At 39.7% G+C, this 19,450-nt stretch overlaps 1 protein-coding gene across 1 annotated transcript in view; it reads left to right on the top strand.

The window, feature by feature from the left end:
- The first annotated feature begins 551 nt into the window (after positions 1 to 551).
- Positions 552 to 19,450, top strand: part of WDR48 (WD repeat domain 48) — a 38,627-nt gene continuing 19,728 nt past the window's right edge. The window contains 9 exon segments of the mRNA XM_032237613.1: positions 552 to 796; positions 9,297 to 9,437; positions 10,887 to 10,965; positions 11,466 to 11,548; positions 11,644 to 11,773; positions 13,387 to 13,475; positions 15,898 to 15,999; positions 16,571 to 16,795; positions 18,599 to 18,673. Of these exon segments, the coding sequence (XP_032093504.1) occupies positions 749 to 796; positions 9,297 to 9,437; positions 10,887 to 10,965; positions 11,466 to 11,548; positions 11,644 to 11,773; positions 13,387 to 13,475; positions 15,898 to 15,999; positions 16,571 to 16,795; positions 18,599 to 18,673 (972 nt within the window). The 5' untranslated portion in view covers positions 552 to 748.

The following is a 19,450-nucleotide window of genomic DNA, read 5'->3' as shown; positions in this document are numbered from 1 at the left end:
ATGTTCTTCTTCTGCCTGGACCTTCTTTGCCTTCAAGCTTTCCTTGGAGGATTAAGTGAAGTACGCTGTATTTTCCCAGGTATTGCATTGCATGCCCAAATAAATTGAAGTAATCAAGTATTACTTCATGACAAACTAAGCCAAAGCTGTACTAATCAACCTCAATTTTGAGGTATGATTTGACTTTTTGTGGAATTCTCTTCAGCTGATGAGTACCACTTATTTCCTCATTTCAGAATACATTTTTTAAAAATATTTTGACTATTAATTTTCCTGAAATTATTCTTACATAATCTGAGGGCTGGGAAGAGGACAATATTTATTGGATATTTAAAACAAAATCTCCACAGCTTCACACAACCAAAATCATAAAAAGGCTTCAAAAGGGCGGGAAATCAGGCCCGAGATGTCACCCAGCCGAGGGCCCCGGCCACAAGGCGGAGCTTATCTCAATCGCGATGACGGGGTGCTGTGGACCTGAAGCAACCGCGCCCTCTTGCTGCAGCCTCCTCCAGGTCTCGCGAGATGAAAAGCAGTCTCGAGCGCGGCTTCACAATAACCGCTGCTACAGCAACCGCGCAAAAAACACACCTCGCACGTAACGGCCGTTTTTCTACTCATACCCGCCCCAGTGCCTGAGTTAAAAAGAAGGGGAAACAGCCGTTCCCGCCTCTAGAGGCGGGACTTCCGGGCGTGTTTTTTTTTTAAATCTTCCCTCGGATATGACGACAGAGTGTCAACATGTAAGATGGCGGCTCATCACCGACAGAATACAGCGGGGCGGCGGAAAGTGCAGGTGAAGGAGGCGAAAGGGGAGCCCGGCCGGGAAGGGAGGGCGTGGGCGGCGCGGGAGGCCCGTCGTGGCCAAGCTAAGCTGCTCGAAGCCACGAATGGTCGAGCGGCGTGGTGGCTCGGCGGGCAGAGCTAGGGGCGGGGTGGGCGGGCAGCTTTCTCCCTCTCGCCTCCCTCCTGTGTGGGGATTCACCTCGTATTGCCTCTCGGCACCGCGGCCGGGGATTATGGGGCTTGCCAGCTCTAGAATCTGTCGGGTATCACGTTGGGGGAGGAGGTGAAAGGGTTGCTCGGAGGCCGCTGTGTCGTGTTGCCGGGCTGTGAGAGGAAGCGTGGGGCTTCCCCTCCCCCTCTCCGACACATCACTCACTCTCTCTCGACCTAAGCTGTAAAGAACAACCACAACAATAACTCCAAAATCCTATCTACCTCTGAATTGGCTGTCGTCCTTCGCCTGCCCAGAGTCCGTTGGAATTGGGCGGCTAAAAATTTCAGAACAGATTAACAGAGTTGGAAGGATTCTTAGAAGAGAGAAATAACAGTGTTGGAAGGGACCTTGGAGGTCTTCTAGTCCAACCCCCTGCTCAGGCAGGAATCCCTATGCCATTGCAGGACAAATGGTTGTCCAGTCTCCCTTTGGAAGCCTCCAGTGATGGAGCACCCACAGCTTCTTGTGACAAAGCTGCTCCACTGACAGTTCTGTCAGGAAGTTTCTCCTTAATTCCAGGTTGCTTCTTTCCTTGATTAAATCTCCATCTGTTGCTTCTACTCCTGCCTTCTGGTGCTTTGGAGAATGGGTGGACCCCCTCTTCTTTGGGGCAGCCCCTCAAATACTGGAACACTGCTGTTGTGTCATCTAGTCCAACCCGTCCCGGCCCAAGTAGGAGACTCTACACTATGAACCGAGGTGGCACAGTGGTTAGAGTGCAGTTCTGCAGTCTACTTCAGCTGACTGTTAGCTGCAGTTGGCAGTTCAAAAAACTCACCGGCTCATGGTTGACTCATCCTTCCATCCTTCTGAGGTGGGTAAAATGAGGACCCAGATTGTTGGGCGCAATAGGCTGACTCTATAAAACAACTTAGAGAGGGCTGTAAAAGCCCTATGAAGCGGTATATAAGTGCTATTGCTATTTCTGACAGATGGCAGTCCAGTCTCTTATTGAAAGCTTCCAGTGATGAATTTTCTACAACTCCTGAAGACAACTTCTGTTCCATGGGTTGATTGTTCTTGCTGTCAGAAAATTTCTCCTTATTTCTAGCTTGAATTTCTCCTTGATCAGTTTCCATCCATTGCTCCTTGTCTGGCCTTCAGGTGCTTTGGAAAATAAGTTGACCCCCTCCTCTTCAAATAATAATTTCACAGATCTAATATAACATGAGAATTGGGGTGGGCCAGGAAAAAAAAGTTATTTGGATAAGGACTGGGGGAGGCTCCCCATTTCACCTTGAAACTTGGTAAGGTTTGAACTGGTGTTCTGGTTTTGAATTGAACCTACCTTACAGAAGACAAAAAGTCTGGACTCTTGCAGATTCAATATATTACTTTATTTTTTATAATGAATAAACTTTCTTCCACTAAAATATATCCAAAAAATAATAATCCTATTGAAATCTGAAACTGAGTATATTTAACCTGGAATCGACTTCTCTCTATCTTTGATCTCATTTTATTACATCCATTAGTGACATTCCCTGCTGGAGCCACTATCCTAAGCCATTCCCAATGCTTTTAAATGATTATGTGCTAGAGCTTTAAAAGTACCAGTTGTCACCTTTTCCAGTTCTCCATCCTTTTCCTATTCTCTCAAAATCATTTTCTATGTGAAAATATATAGTTTTGCTTTTGCCGCATCAGTGTGCTTTTCATGTCAGTTTTGAATACAGGTAGTCCTCAACTTACGATCACAACTCCAAAATTTCTGTTTCTTAGTGAAACATTTCTTAAGTGAATTTTGACCCCATTTTATGACCTTTGTGGCCAGTTGTTAAGTGAATCATGACAGTTGTTAATAACATGGTTATAAAATGAATTTGGCTTCTCCATTGACTTTGCTTGTCAGAAGGTCTCAAAAGGGGATCATATGACCTCAGCACACTGCAACCATCATAAAGATAAGTTATTTGTCAAGCATCTGGATTTTGATCTCACATGAACATGGTGACCATGAAGACGCTGCAATGTTCATAAGTGTGAAATACAGCCCATAACTCACTTTTTTCAGTGCCTTTGAAGGTCAATGAATGAACTGTTGTAAGTTGAGGACTAATTGTATAACTGTTTCTTGAAAAGTGGAGTACATTTGGATAAGTATTGTTTATCTTGATCTTCTAACAAATGGATATTAAAAACCAGCAGATTGCAGGTATATAATAGTAGTTTGCACTGGATTAGAGTTTCCACAGGTGTGCATATAATTGTAATTCTCATATTTTTGGAGTTTAAATTTTTTGATATTTTACAATTTATGTCACTGCCTAGAAGATCAGGTGAATGAATGCAAATAGAAATATTGCCAAAAATATTTTATTAATCAGCGGAATAACTTCATTGGATAGGGCAGATTAGGCATTCAGGTTTCACTTAATGATCATTGTGGAAATTAAGGTGTTCCTGATGAAGAATCGGAGTTATCAGGAGGTATCAGCATGTTTCAGGAAACGGCTAAGTTTGCAGACATTATTTTTAAAAGATTTAGTCCTCTCCCCAAACATCCTAGTAAAGAAGTTTAGAATACAGGTAAAACTCGAAAAATTAGAATATCGTGAAAAAGTTCATTTATTTCAGTAATGCAACTTAAAAGATGAAACTAATACATGAGATAAGACTCATGGGGTTTTCATGAGTTGTATGCCAAAATCATCACAATTATGACAAATCATGGCTTGAACTATCTTGCTTTGCCTGTAATGAGTCTTACCGCATATATTAGTTTCACCTTTTAAGTTGCATTACTGAAATAAATGAACTTTTGCACGATAGTCTAATTTTTCGAGTTTCACCTGTATGTTGAGGAAAAACTTGGTCTGAGTAGAAGACAAAATGAATGCCTCTTATTTTTTGATGAAAATATATTGCAGGAATAATAACGGCCATTGTGTTATGTCCTATTTGGGAGTGCCGTCATAGTTTCTAATTTCTTTGGTTCAGCAAGATAGTTCAAGCCGTGATTTGTCATAATTGTGATGATTATGGTGTACAGCTCATGAAAACCCCAAATCCACATCTCAGAAAATTAGAATATTACGTGCAATCAATAAAACAATGATTGTACATAGAACAATATTGGACCTCTGAAAAGTATAAGCTTGCATATGTACTCAGTACTTGGTTTGGGCCCCTTTTGCAGCAATTACTGCCTCAATGCGGCATGGCATTGAAGCTATCAGCCTGTGGCACTGCTGAGGTGTTATGGAAGACCAGGATGCTTCAATAGCAGCCTTCAGCTCTTCTGCATTGTTCGGTCTCATGTCTCTCATTTTTCTCTTGGCAATGCCCCATAGATTCTCTATGAGGTTCAAGTCAGACAAGTTTGCTGGCCAATCAAGCACAGTAATCCCACAGTCATTGAACCAGGTTTTGGTGCTTTTGGCAGTGTGGGCAGCTGGAAAATGAAGTCAGCATCCCCATAAAGCTTGTCTGTGGAAGGAAGCATGAAGTGCTCAAAAATCTCCTGGTAGACGGCTGCATTGACCCTGGTCTTAATGAAGCACGGTGGTCCAAAGTCCTGTTGCTCAGTGGTCCAAAGTTCTCTTTTCTGATGAGAGCAACTTTTGCATCTCATTTGGAAACCAAGGATCCAGAGTATGGAGGAAGAATGGAGAGGCCAATCAAGCACAGTAATCCCACGGTCATTGAACCAGTTTTTGGTGCTTTTGACAAAAGTTGCACTCGTCAGAAAAGAGGACTTTGGACCACTGAGCAACAGGATTTTGGACCACTGTGCTTCATTAAGACCAGGGTCAACACAGCCGTCTACCAGGAGATTTTGGATCACTTCATGCTTCCTTCCACAGACAAGCTTTATGGGGATGCTGACTTCATTTTCCAGCTGCCCACACTGCCAAAAGCAACAAAAACTGGTTCAATGACTGTGGGATTACTGTGCTTGATTGGCCAGCAAACATGTCTGACCTGAACCCCATAGAGAATCTATGGAGCATTGCCAAGAGAAAGGTGAAAGACATGAGACCGAACAATGCAGAAGAGCTGAAGGTCGCTATTGAAGCATCTTGGTCTTCCATAACCCCTCAGCAGTGCCACAGGCTGGTAGCTTCCATGCCATGCCGCATTGAGGCAGTAATTGCTACAAAAGAGGCCCAAACCAAGTACTGAGTACATATGCATGCTTATACTTTTCAGAGGTCCAATATTGTTCTATGCACAATCCTTGTTTTATTGATTGCATGTAATATTCTACTTTTCTGCGATGGTGGATTTGGGGTTTTCATGAGTTGTATGCCAAAATCATCACAATTATGACAAATCATGGCTTGAACTATCTTGCTTTGCCTGTAATGAGTCTTACCGCATATATTAGTTTCATCTTTTAAGTTGCATTACTGAAATAAATGAACTTTTGCACGATAGTCTAATTTTTCGAGTTTCACCTGTATGTTGAGAAAAATTTGGTCTGAGTAAAAGACAAAATGAATGCGTCTTATTTTTTGATGAAAATATATTGCATGAATAATAACTGGGCCATTGTGTTATGTCCTATTTGGGAGAGCCGTCATAGTTTCTAATTTCTTTGGTTCACTACTTAAAACTAGTTCCTTGGACAAAGCGTGTTATGCCAGTTCTTTTACATATCCATTAGTTTTCTGTCATCATGAGGACTCTTTGACATACTAGTTCTTTTAAATTATTCAAAGGCCTATGTTTCTGAAGTGTGCCAAATTGTGGAGGTGGATGAGCTAAGCAGGGGATGCTCTGGTTAGTATTTGGGTAGAAATAGGCATTTGGGAGGGACTTTAGCCTAAAAAGTGAAATGGAAGAAGGTAAGAGTTCTTTGATATTGTACTAAGACATCTGCTGTAGAAGCACATCTCCATTTAAATTTAGGAATGTGACTGACAAACACTTCTTAACCTTACTTATTTTGATAGGACAATGCAAGATAAATATATAAGCGTTCACAGTCCTATTTTCTAGCATTTAAAAGGAGGATTCCCAATGCCATCAACTAGATTTTGCAGAGGGGACAGTAGGGAGGAGAAAAGGCAAGAAGAATTTCTTTTCATTTCCAAATTGTACCCCATATGAAAATAAATTTAAAGTAGAAAATGATTTTCCTATAAATTTTCCTTAAAGTTTACAGTAGAGAATAAACTTCTCTAGACTTTTGGGTGTCTTTTCTATCTTTTCTTTGAAGCTGCCTCTCAATGAGAGGAATTTTTTCTACATGTGGAGGCTGATTAAACAAAGACAACTGGACTGTTGGGGGGGGAAACTTGTTCAGTTGCCTTTAAAAAAATACTTTTGAGACAACGTTGACCCGGCTAATTGAGAATCTCCACAGACATTAAAACAAAGAGTTACAGGAATCTTTTCTTCTAGAGTTCTTTGCTACCTACTGTACTTAGTAAATAAAACTTACTTACAGTAACAATAATAAAATACTCAGATTTGTACAATACATGGCTAGTGAATTTAAAATGAAAGTAATCTAAACTAACATTCTAGTTAAGCCCAGAGTTTTCTCATGGCCATCAGAAAGGAACCATCAGAAATTTTCCAATGCATTTGGACATTTTGTCCTGTAATACTATATGCTCTTCCAAAAAAGCAACCCAGGTAATTAACAAATGCTGAGTACTGATGTATTGTATTGTAAAGTTTCCGCTACACTCATTGTACAAGAGCAGAAGGGGTAGCTGTTACTCCAGCATGGTTGATGATAGGCTTAATGAAAGTGTAATTGTCAAGCCCCAAGATACACAAAAAAACAAATGGTGTTGTGACAAGCCCCCTCCCCCTCAGAAAAATGTAATATTTTGGGAAATATTTTGAAAAGGCAGAATATTATAGAGAGAAATGCAGAAAGACAGAAAGCAGACTTTCTTAATACCCCCCAGCAGATACTTTGTGCCTATTAAGAAAGGTTGAGTCAGCCCATTCATGATTAAAAAAAAAAACTTCAGCTCCAAAGTGATGGGATGTGGAAACAATACCTATCCATTAAGAAAGGCAGGCTAGAGGCAATAGATAACAAGGTAAAATCAATTACACATGCCTGACAGGATTAGGACCAAGGAAGTGATAATTAAGACACATCATAAGCCTTTGTGAAACAAGTAAAACCAATCAAATAGTAAAAACACACAAGGCAAGCTTCCAGATTACAAAATGCTGTAAAAACTATATAAAAGCTCACATAAAACCAAACCAGCTGACCCAAAACTGCACACTGTCTTTGTGGTTCTGTTCAATAAACCTTTCCTTCCAATCACTTCCATGTTGTTTCCAGCGTCTTTCTCCCTGCTTGGAACTGAACCAGATGGATTTTTCTTCCAACAGTATATTATTCCCTTCCTATGAATAAAAAAAAATCAGGACGTGGTGGCTCAGTGGCTAAGACGCTGAGCTTGTCGATCAAAAAGGTCCCTAGCACTGCGTAACGGAGGGAGCTCCCGTTACTTGTCCCAGCTGCTGCCAACTTAGCAGTTCGAAAGCATGTAAAAAATGCAAGTAGAAAAATAGGAACCATGTTTGGTGGGAAGGTAGCAGGGTTCCGTGCCCCTTCGGCATTTAGTGATACCCTCCACATGACCACGGAGATGTCTTTGGACAGTGCTGGCTCTTCAGCTTTGAAACGGAGATGAGCACCACCCCCTAGAACAACTAGTACATATGTGCGAGGGGAAACTTTACCTTTATGAGTAAAAGTCTTCTCAAATTAAACAGTTTGCATCATTAAAGATGTTCTCTGAGAATTGCTAAGGAGGAAGCTGTTTTAATTGTTTTTCTCCCAACCAAACTTTCTAAATTTCACTATCTCTTTGCCGTGTGGAATGTAGCTGCTCCTTTTTGGAAATGCAGGCAGCATTTCATCATAGTAAACGCCCTGCAGGGAACATGAATTTATGCATGTGCCCCCTTTTTGCACCTGCTGGAGGAAAAAGAGTATTGACAATATAGCAAGACAGAATCCATTGCTCATCAAGCTGTAGATAATGCAGAATGCATTTAAAACACTCCTAATAACCCTAAAGTGGTCATGTGACTCTGAGAACTCTCTTTAGTAGCAACAATATTTCATATTGCTGATTATTTTTCTCATCAAAAATCTATTTTGTTCTCAGAATACTGGGAAGAAATAGGATTAATAGCTTCTTGCCATACAAAAGAATACAATATGTTATATTCATAATTATATTTACAAAGCAAAATAGCTGCATCTGTATCATGTCTCAGATTTAGGAAATTGGGTGAAATTGTGAAATATCTCATATTTCTTTTGATTATTACAGATATTAATGAACTCAGTGCTGTCATTCTGTAATAATAAGACCATATTGTCTTACATAAGGGGACTGTGTCTGTAAATTGGGCATGGGGAATTAGCATGAAAACTTGGATTAAAAGAGAAGAATTTGCAGAAATAAGATTGGCCCCTACTTAGACACTTCATGAGGCTTTGAAGATATGATTTAGCCAATAGGTTTGGAGAGTCCCATAATATTGAGCCCACCACGCTGTTTGTTTGATTGTTGTCGCCAGGGTGTATGGGACATTATTTGGGATTTCTTCCTTGTTAGCCGCCCAGAGTCACTGTGAATGAGTTGGACAGCTATATAAATTTTCTTAATAAATAAAATAAATATCTAGGAACAGATCCTCTATGTTGTAGGTTCTTTTTCCTTCAGAGATCATAGGACTGTAATGAAATGAGACATTAAGAGCAGAAAAATGCACCTGAGCAGGGAAAGCTCTTAAGAGGTCTTGTTAGAAACAGATGAATGTTGAATGATGAATTAAAGTATTTGCAGGTCATGTGAGTTTGATAAAACAATATGGGCCTTTTTGTTTAGAATAAATCAACATGTCCATTTATCTAAAAATGCATAACCTGGATGGTGCATCTTAATTATTGTTTCTGTTGGCTTATCTAGATTTTTTTAAAAATAAATAAACAAGCCCAAATTACAAAACTGCAGTTTCAGTGATTGGAACAATCTGGAACACTTGAAACAATGCAGCTTCAGGTGGCCAAATTTCAATTTTGTTGCTTTGTTTCCCTGCTAGATTATGCTGAAACAATTCAGCATAATCAAAAAGGAATAGTATATTCCCAAATTATCTGGAATGCTCCATTCCTGAATTTGTGAATTAAAATTTGGCCACCTCAAGCTGCATTTTTTCATCCCTGATGTGAGACATCAGTTGTTTAGGAATTCATTTTTTTAAAATGAAAATGAGATATTTTTGAGCATGCTTGAACAGAATGATGTTTCTGCTTTATTGTTTCTTAATGCTTCTGTTGGATTTATATCAAATGTTTTAGGTCTCTTATGTAATTAGAGATGAGGTGGAGAAGTATAATCGCAATGGGGTAAATGCACTACAACTGGATCCAGCGTTGAACAGACTTTTTACTGCAGGTCGAGATTCAATCATCAGGATATGGAGTGTAAACCAACACAAGGTAAACTAAGCACGGAATGTACTTTACGAAGATATGTTTCCACTTTTAGACATATGGTCAAATTATCTAGCAAAAACAGTTTATATCATTAAAGAATAGGTTTGGTTGTATTTGCTAGCATCACATTTCCATTATTTTTGCTTACTGTTTGAATATTTTTTCTTAATTTGAAAGCTACTCAGATTTTTCAGATATCTGATCTACAAAAAGTGGCAAATTTTAATCTGGGATTTGAAGTAACCATGATTTAATCATATCTTAGCCTGAACCCATTCAGTAAGGCCAACCTAATTTGCACTGAAACAAAATTATTGTCTCTATTCTTCTTTTCAGCCAGATTTGGCTCCTAACATGACTCCCAATGATTAATCTTCTTACATGGAAATACGATCTATCCCAAAAACAAGCCCTAACCTGATTTTCATGCTTGGGCCTAATATAAGCCCTACTCCAAAAATAGGCCCTAATTAAGCCCCTCCCACTATCTGGTTATACGAGGTGCATAAAAACCACATGCATAAAAAACAGCTGGGGGTGGAGGTGGCGCTAGCAATAGCAATAGCAGTTAGACTTATATACCGCTTCATAGGGCTTTCAGCCCTCTCTAAGCGGTTTACAGAGTCAGCATATCGCCCCCAACAACAATCCGGGTCCTCATTTCACCCACCTCGGAAGGATGGAAGGCTGAGTCAACCCTGAGCCGGTGAGATTTGAACAGCCGAACTGCAGAACTGCAGTCAGTTGAAGTAGCCTGCAGTGCTGCATTTAACCACTGCGCCACCTCGGCTCTACCCCATGTGCCCCACACCTACTTACTTTAGGACTGCCGTAGCCACACCCCATCACGTGTCGCACCTCTGCCTGATTGGTTCTGCGGTTGTTTGTGGCTGGACGCCATGTAGCACATCATGCCAGTGCAACAGGCCACACGGTGTCTGGCTGCAAGCGGCTGCAGAAGAAGTTGGACAATAGCGTGACAGGTGTCAGAGTGTGGGAATCCTGGCTGAGGTGACCCTAAGATAAGCGGGGAAGACATTCCCCAAAAATAAGACCCGGAGCTTACTTTGGGGCCCAAAAGAAAATAAGACCAGATCTTAGTTTCAGGGAAACAAGGTATGTGGTCATCTCTTCTGATATTTTGCACTTAGCCAGCCCATTCACTGAGGGTGGGGCTAGAAAATGTGACAGTGAATCTTAGGACTGACTTACAGTAAAGATACCACACCATGTTCTTCAAATAAATGTTCTTCAAATAATTGCAATCCTATAGCTAAACCTTGGCTTAATATATAGCTGAAATAAATAAATAGATCCTAAAATTGTTGGCAATTGATGCACTGATTGCTAACATGGTAATTCTGAAATATAGATGAAGCTGCCTCTTGTCATAATAACAGCCTCGAGAGAATTCTTATGACACAGAACTCAAAATATTGTTTTTAATTCCAGCAAGATCCCTATATAGCATCAATGGAACATCATACAGACTGGGTGAATGATATTGTACTTTGCTGCAATGGTAAAACCTGTAAGTAACTTTTTGAATATTTTATGATGAAATAGAACAATGTGTGTCGGTTATCTCTGTTATTTGCATATTTTTCCATTCTGTGTTCATAGGCTCTGCTTCAATATAGAGCTGTCATTTAAAATTCCAATTTATATAGTGATGTAGAGATAAACAGCGGAAGCCATTATCAACTAATGTGAAAAATAACTGAAAAATAAAGCTTTAAAAAAATTAAAATAATGTTGCCAAGTAGCATAAAGCATCAGAAAATAAAATACTTGTTTAATTAGGAATTTCTGAAACAATAGAAATGTTTCCCTGATATTGGCAAGATTGAGCAAAAACAAACAGCTGCTGAATTTCTCCAGAGATAAAGAGTTCCAAAGTCATCCTCCTGTTAATTAACTCCGGCATTTGCTTCTGAACAGTTATCAGTCCTAATGATTGTGTGTTTCAATTGTAAACAGATTTCTCTTGTTACTTGTCGTCAAGACAAACAGTTCATTTTATTTTTACAGTGATTTCGGCTTCATCAGATACTACTGTCAAAGTATGGAACGCACATAAAGGGTTTTGTATGTCAACCCTAAGAACCCACAAGGTAAAATACAAAAAATGCAGTTAGCAGTACTTGTGGTGCCATAACAGTATTCTGGTTATTTTGTTCTATTTGCCACATGTCTCTGTTTGTTTTAGGATTATGTGAAAGCTTTGGCTTATGCAAAAGACAAAGAATTGGTAGCATCTGCTGGGTTGGACAGACAAATATTCCTCTGGGATGTAAATACACTAACTGCACTGACTGCCTCAAATAATACTGTCACGAGTAAGTATCCAGAAATGAACCCATGCTGGTTTGTGTAAGATAGGGGATTCCAAACTTAGCAACTTTCTTATGCTGCCTGGGAATTTCTGGGAGTTGAAGTACACAAGTCTTAAAGTTGCAAGCTTGGAGACGTGCTTTGATGATCAAATAATTCAATCTAAAATGCAGGGGGCTTTAAGGATTGACCATGTGTCCTTCAGAAAATAAACATCAGGATGGCCTTTGTAGTGAATCTCTGAAAATTGATACAATCTTGAAATAACATCTTTATATGTTATATTCCCCTTGCATTTATCTTGAGTGATAGCAATGTTATCTATTGGAGTTTCTAGGAAAAAACTGCTGTTCCTTCAAAAATTTCGCCATTCTCTTTGAAGACAGTACAATATACTATTGGATAGGGATCTTAATCAGTCACTCAGAATAGAGCTGGAAAAGACCTTGGAAGTGATCCATTCCAGCTCAGGCAGGAGACTCTATACCATTTCAGACAAGTTACTGTCTAGTCTCTTCTTAAAAACCTCCAGTAATGAAGCACCCATAACTTCTGAAGGCAAGTTGTTCCACTGGTTAATTGTCCTCACTGTTAGGAGATTTCTCTTTAATCCCAGGTTGCTTTTTTACTTGATTAGTTTCCATCCATTGTTTCTTGTCCTACTGTCTGGTGATTTGGAAAATAAACTGACCCCCTCATCTTTGTGGTAGCCTCTCAAATGTCACAATACTGCTGTCTTGTGCCCCCTATTTCTTTTTTTTCTCTAGACGAACCAAACCCAAATCCTGCAGCCATTCTTCATATGTTTTAGTCTCCAGGCCTTTAATCATCTTAGTTGCTCTTCTTTGCACTTTTTCCAAAGTCTCAACATCTTTTTTGTAATGTGATGACTAAAATTGCATGTAAATATAATACCATTAAGGACTACTCATTGTGTATGGTTTGTCAGCCACTTAGAAATCCATCTGGTGATGATGCTGTCCCACACTTTTCTAGTTTACCAAGAAATAGATTGTGGTCTTTTTTGTCGAATGCCTTGTTGAAGTCTTAATATAGTCTGTCCACATAATTTTGCTGGTCTACTAATTTAGTCACTTTGTCAAAGAATGAAATAAAATTGGTTTGGCATGATTGATTTTTAACTTACTTTTGCTGGCTACTACTTACAACTTTATTTGTTTTTAGATGTTCACAGATCTGTATTTTGATTATTTTTTCCAATATCTTCCCATGTATTGATGTATTTGGTCTGTAGTTTCCTGGGTTTGTTTTTTTTCCTTTTTTTTTTGAAGATAAGATATAAGACTGGAATTTTGCAGATTCAAGTAATTATATAAATTCAACACTACCACATTGTGACATAAAATTCATTTTTTCTATCTTAAAGCATCTCTCGCAATTGAAATACAATGAACAGTTTTATTAAAGAGTTCTTTCTGTGGGTAGTTTTTAAAATCCTTAATGTTTGAACATTTGTATATAGTTGCAAACTGCTGTATTCATTTTTTTGCTATTAGAATTGTTATTTCAAGTTGCTTTTTGTTTTTGTTTTTTGTTTGCTCCCTCCAACTTCCTGGAGTGCTTTCCCTTAAATAATATTGTGTTTTCTATCCAATAGCTTCCTCCCTTAGCGGGAACAAAGACTCAATCTACAGTCTTGCTATGAATCAGATGGGAACAGTAATTGTGTCCGGGTCCACTGAAAAGGTAATCACAATTTAGGCAGCTTATCCCCACAGGATGAAATGAATTGCTGAAAGGATTACTTAAAAAGTTTGTGTACAGTTATGAAATAAATTCAGGCGCCCTATTCTGCAGTAGAAAAGGGAAAAAAAATATCCATCTGCATGTGTAGAGGTAGTATAGGATCTCCCATTCTAATTCAATAATCCTCGATTTTACAGTAGTAAACCTTGGTGGCACAGTGGTTAGAGTGCAGTACTGCAGGCTACTTCTGCTGACTGCCGGCTGACTGCAATTTGGCAGGTTGAATCTCACCAGGCTCAAGGTTGACTCATCCTCACATCCTTCTGAGGTGGGTAAATTGAGGACTCAGATTGTGTGTGTGTGGGTGGGGAGGCTCACTCTGTAAATGCTTAGAGAAGGCTGTAAAGCACTGTGAAGTGGTATATAAGTCTTAAGTGCTATTGCTCTTTACCGACTGTTTGAACTTACAAAGACACTGGAAAAAATGGTTTATGACCATTTTTGGCACTTGTGACTGTTGCAGCATCCCCATGGTCACATAACCAAATAGCAATAGCACTTAGCAGTAGCACTTAGTCATATATATCATTTCAGACTGCTTTATGGCCCTCTAAGCGGTTTACAGAGTCAGCCTATTGCCCCCAACAATCTGGGTCCTCATTTTACCCACCTTGGAAACCCGTCAGGATTGAACTTCTGGAGTGAGCAATGAGTTAGACCTGCAGTACTGCATTCTAAGCACTGTGCCGCCTTCTCCAAATTCAGATGCTTGCCAGTTGACTTGTGCTTATGACAATTACAGTGTCCTGAGGTCATGTGATCATCTTTTGTGGACTTCTGACAAGTCAGGTTCACTTAACAACCATTTTACTAACTTAACAATTGTAGTAATTCATTTAGCAACTGTGGCAAGAAAGGTTGTAAAATGGGACAAAATATCTCACTTAGCAACAGAAATTTTCGGCTCAATTGAAATAGCAAGTTGAGGACTGCCTGTAGTTTTGAGTTGCTGCTTTTCCTTTGGATTTCCTTGTATACGTTCCCTTTCCATATTGACCAGCAGCTAATGCAATGTGCTAATGAGGCAAACCATAGGGAGTTCTCTTCAGATACGTATGACTAAGTTTCTGCCTTATCAGGAAGAAAAACCATTAAAGGAGCAGATAATTTTAATACCTTGGATTCCAAGTTTACAGTTTTTGAGCAGTGGCATCTACTTTCCTTAAATAAACTTAAATGTAAGCAATTTCCTGGGCTTGCTATAACCATGCTGTGCAAGGATTGCATTTGACTCCGTCAAATAGACTATTGATCTGGTCCATCTTTGGAACAAAATACATTGTAATTGAAAGAGGATATCCTATTTCCCAGTGTTGCTGTTTTGGTCTGCATGTCTTCAGTGTAATGTGTTGTGAGGAGAGACAATTTACAGTAGAACAGTATTTTGTAAGCTGCGGACATCAGCTCAGTTTTTAGAATTTAAAGGTAGAGCAGAGAGAGAGAAAAGTTTGAGATGTTCACAGACTGCAATACATAGTTTAGCATAAGAGTCTTCCAACCTCAGCAACTTTTAAAGATGAGTGGACTTCCAGAATTCCCTGGCTGGTTAGGAAACTCCTGGTACAGTTTTATAACTCAACTAGCTGATAACCCGGCATTGCCTGGGTATTTATTTATAGGGGGAAAATGTCCGGACCAAACGTAATTTCTAATGTTGAATTTTCCTTCTTACCAGAGGGAGCCCCCTGGTGGAGTACTGTAAAGCCATTACCATCACAACTCCACCTGGCTGCACAGTAGAATCCATTTTATGGCAGTACAGTAGAAACCATTAACAGGCTGTATCTTAACAAAACACACACCACGAGGGATTTTAGGAGTGTCTTATTCCCACAATATTTGTTTCCAGAGTGTAGGCCATTTGTGAACCAAGTTTGGTTGAAATTGCTCAAAGTGTTCCAGTATTATGATGGAGAACACACACATACACGCACACAGCCCTTTATTTATATACATATAGGTTTGTGTGTGTGTGGTGTGTGTGTGTGTGTGTGTGTATATTAGGAACAAAGCTTATTCTAGAATTTTTGTTGTTCATAAGGTCTTGTTTTCTCCATCCCACCACCAAACCAAGCGGTGTTATACTGACATATACGTGGCTGATTTGGTGGGTGAGGATGATGAGTAGATAAATAAAAACTATAACAAAGAAGCATTTACTTTAAAAAAAAACAGCCTGACTGCTCTCCAGAGTAAATATTATTTTTCTAAAAGATCTAAGCCTTAAAGATTTTGAAATAAGTAACATCTTATAGTACTAATATTAATGTGAATGGTTTTTGCAAACCTAATTTCAAGCAGTGTACGGATATATAAATTTAATACCGTTACAAAAGTGGTACCAATTTTGTGTTTCTAATAGGTTTTAAGGGTATGGGACCCAAGAACCTGTGCAAAACTTATGAAACTCAAGGGACACACGGACAACGTTAAAGCTTTGCTACTGAACAGAGATGGTACACAGGTATGTTTTTAATATACTTCCATCAGTTCTTTGGCTTCCATCTTGTAATATATTTCTCCATCCAATTAGACCTACTTCAGTAACATAGTTCCAATTTCTTAAGCAAAAATTACATTTAAATCCACTACTATATCCTTATTGAGTATCCTGAACTGAATTGCATATTTAACACCTATACATTATGAGTATTTTTTTACAGAGCCAATGAACAAGACTGGCATTTTAAGTCAAGTGTCAAACATGAATGGGTCAAACTATGGATGAGTATTTCATTTTAATGACAAAAGTAGTACAGTAAATGTAGCTTTTAATCATTTAGTTTTATGTTTCACAGCCTTGGCAGTTTTAAGACTTGTGGATTTCAACTCCCAGAATTCCCCTACAAGCCATACTAGCTGAGGAATTCTGGGTGTTGAAGTTCACGCTTCTTAAACTCACCAAAGTTGAGAAACCGTTGAAATAACACCAAGCACCTCCATTGCATTCCATTGGTCAAAATATTGCTTTTGTCTGTGGCTTTGTGCTTAAAATTGGGTATTGCAGCATTTTTTTAAAACTCTCATTCTTACAGTGTCTTTCTGGAAGTTCTGATGGAACTATCCGACTCTGGTCACTTGGTCAGCAGAGATGTATAGCTACGTACAGAGTCCATGACGAAGGCGTATGGGCACTTCAAGTCAATGAAGCTTTCACTCATGTTTATTCGGGTGGAAGAGACAGAAAGATATACTGTACAGATTTACGGAACCCTGATATCCGTGTGCTTATTTGTGAAGAAAAGGCACCAGTTCTTAAGGTAATATTTTTCTAAGATTGGAGAAATGATCTTTTCATTCTTTGGCATGCTTTTGACTGTCCCGATGATTGTTGGAGAAATACATAATATAATTTACCCTTCTTACTGTTGTATCTTATATCTGTATTAACTTAATGAAATGATTGCCTTTCCCTAGAACAGTGATGGTAAACCTTTTTTGTGCCGAAAAGGGAGCACTTCGTTCATTTGGGCCATGACCAGGAATGCGCCTGCAACCATCAGCTGGCCTTTGTATATGTGGCAATGCTGGTCTTCGATTTCCCGCACACATATGCACACCAGCTAGCAAGTCTTCCGGTTACTGCCGCGCATGCGCACGCCGGAAAACAGAAGACCAGCTCTTCTAGTTTCTGGCGCTGCCGCATGTACAAAGGCCAGCTGATCGGTGCATGCATTCTCAAAACCCGGAAGAGGAACGTGCCAGGCAACATGGCACACATACCAGAGGTTCTCCATCACGGCCCTAGAGGTTCTGCAGAAGCAACTCCAGAGGCAATTTCCTGGATAACTGAATCAGGCATCCAGTTATGAGGTCACTGTGGTACCTCGATAAAAGTTTTATCTGTAATTATATACATTGAGTATATATGTTTATTTCTCTTCTGTAATGTTCTTATCATATGCTCCATAATAATATTAATGAAACGAATCACAAAACATTTAAATTGGATTACCATACAGACATGTGATCGCTTTCCCTTTCATACTTTAAATCATGTGTCGCCTGTTAACTTTCCCTATTTGCCATGAAAGCCCTGTCTTCTGTCTCACCCGAGAGAGAATAAAATATAAATCTCTTTCAGTATAGTTCAATGCTGTGAACTTTCCTAACATTCTGCTGACCCTTTTTATGCAGAATTGCTAGGGAAGGACAATAGCAGGTTTCTGTACCATGGGTTGTGTAGTTGGCTAAGTTGATGAGAACCTTCCATGATGCAGAGAGGTCACAGCTCACTTTTTGTAGCATTTGGCAGAAATTGTAAAATAACAGGACAGATTTCATAATGTAATTGGATGAAAGGAGTCCAGGGAATGCCATGGCTTTAGGCCAGAGGTAAGGAATGGCTCCTTTATGACTTGTGGATTTCAACTCCCAGAATTCCTCTGGGAGTTAAAATCCACAAGCCATAAAAGGGCCATAGTTCCCCACCCCTGCTTTAGACCAGAAGTGGTATTCAGCAGGTTCTGACCAGTTCTGGAGAACCGGTAGCGGAAATTTTGAGTAGTTCAGAGAACCAGTAAATACCACCTCTGACTGGCCCCTCCCCCATCTATTCTCTGCCTCCCGAGTCCCAGCTGATTGGGAGGGAATGGGGATTTTGCAATAACCTTCCCCTGGAGTGGCGAGGAAATTGATTTTACTGTACTCTTCCCCTGCCATGCCCACCAAGTCACACCTACCAAGCCATGCCACACCCGCCAAGCTACGTCCACAGAACTGGTAGTAAATTTTTTTTGAATCCCACCAATTCTTTGGACTAAGAAGAAAAGTTCTACAGGAAGAAAATAATATGTCCATATCCTTGCCAAGAATACTACATGGATATACTCAAGTTGGCATCATGTCAGGTTCATCTTGAATAATCTTTCCCTCTTGGTGCATTGTTTCCTTGTGGTTCCTAAAGGGGAAGAACTTCCTGTGAAAAGAACATAAAGCTAAACCACAGACCTCTCTATCTTCTGAAGGAATCTTAAATCTGCATTGGGTTTTTGGGTGCATTCTAAGAAAATGCCCTTGAGAAGCGCTCCATTCTAAGATACAGATTTTCCTTTCTCATTTAGATGGAACTTGATCGATCCGCTGATCCTCCCCCAGCACTGTGGGTTGCAACGACAAAGTCTTCTGTGAATAAATGGGTATGAAGGGTATCACAGTCATGTTTTAATCTACGCGTTTTTAAAATTTACATCTTCATTTGTCACTCACTCCTGGGGCAAAATGCTGTTTGACTATTTATTTGCTCTAAGGGAAAAAATATTAATCGGGATTGAGAATAATTGGGTTCCCTCTGATACATTATTTATTTTGAATAAATTATAGGCTTTTATAAAGTTCATTAAATGGGAAGATTGGTTTGTGAGTCTCGGGTAAATTATAGGTGGCCTCGACTTAGGACCACGTTGAGCCCAACATTTCCATTGCTAAACAAGACAGTTATTTAGTTAGTTTTGCCCCATTTTATGACCTTTCTTGCCATAGTTCAGTGAATTAGTTTAGTTAGTTTTTTTAGTTTTAGTTTTATTTTATTTATATGCCGCCCTATTCCCTAAAAGGGACTCAGGGCGGCGAACAACTTAAACAGGAAAGGGAAACATACAAGTACAAAATAGACATTTAAAATGACCAACAACCACACCTGTCAAGAGGGGAAGGGAGCTCATCAACCCCAGGCCTGCCGACACAGCCAGGTTTAACGGCTTTTCGGAAAGCAGGGAGAGAGGTGAGGGTCCGAATCTCCGCGGGGAGTTCGTTCCAAAGGGCCGGAGCTGCAACAGAGAAGGCCCTCCCCCGGGTCGTAGCCAGATGGCATTGGCTGGTGGATGGAACCCGGAGGAGGCCGACCCTGTGCGATCTAATGGGTCTTTGGGAGGTAATTGACAGCAGGCGGTCTCTCAAGTACCCAGGTCCAGTTG

Source organism: Thamnophis elegans, chromosome Z (genome assembly GCF_009769535.1).
Source record: "Thamnophis elegans isolate rThaEle1 chromosome Z, rThaEle1.pri, whole genome shotgun sequence".
NCBI classification, from domain to species: domain Eukaryota; kingdom Metazoa; phylum Chordata; class Lepidosauria; order Squamata; family Colubridae; genus Thamnophis; species Thamnophis elegans.
This window is presented reverse-complemented; position numbering and strand designations above follow the sequence as displayed.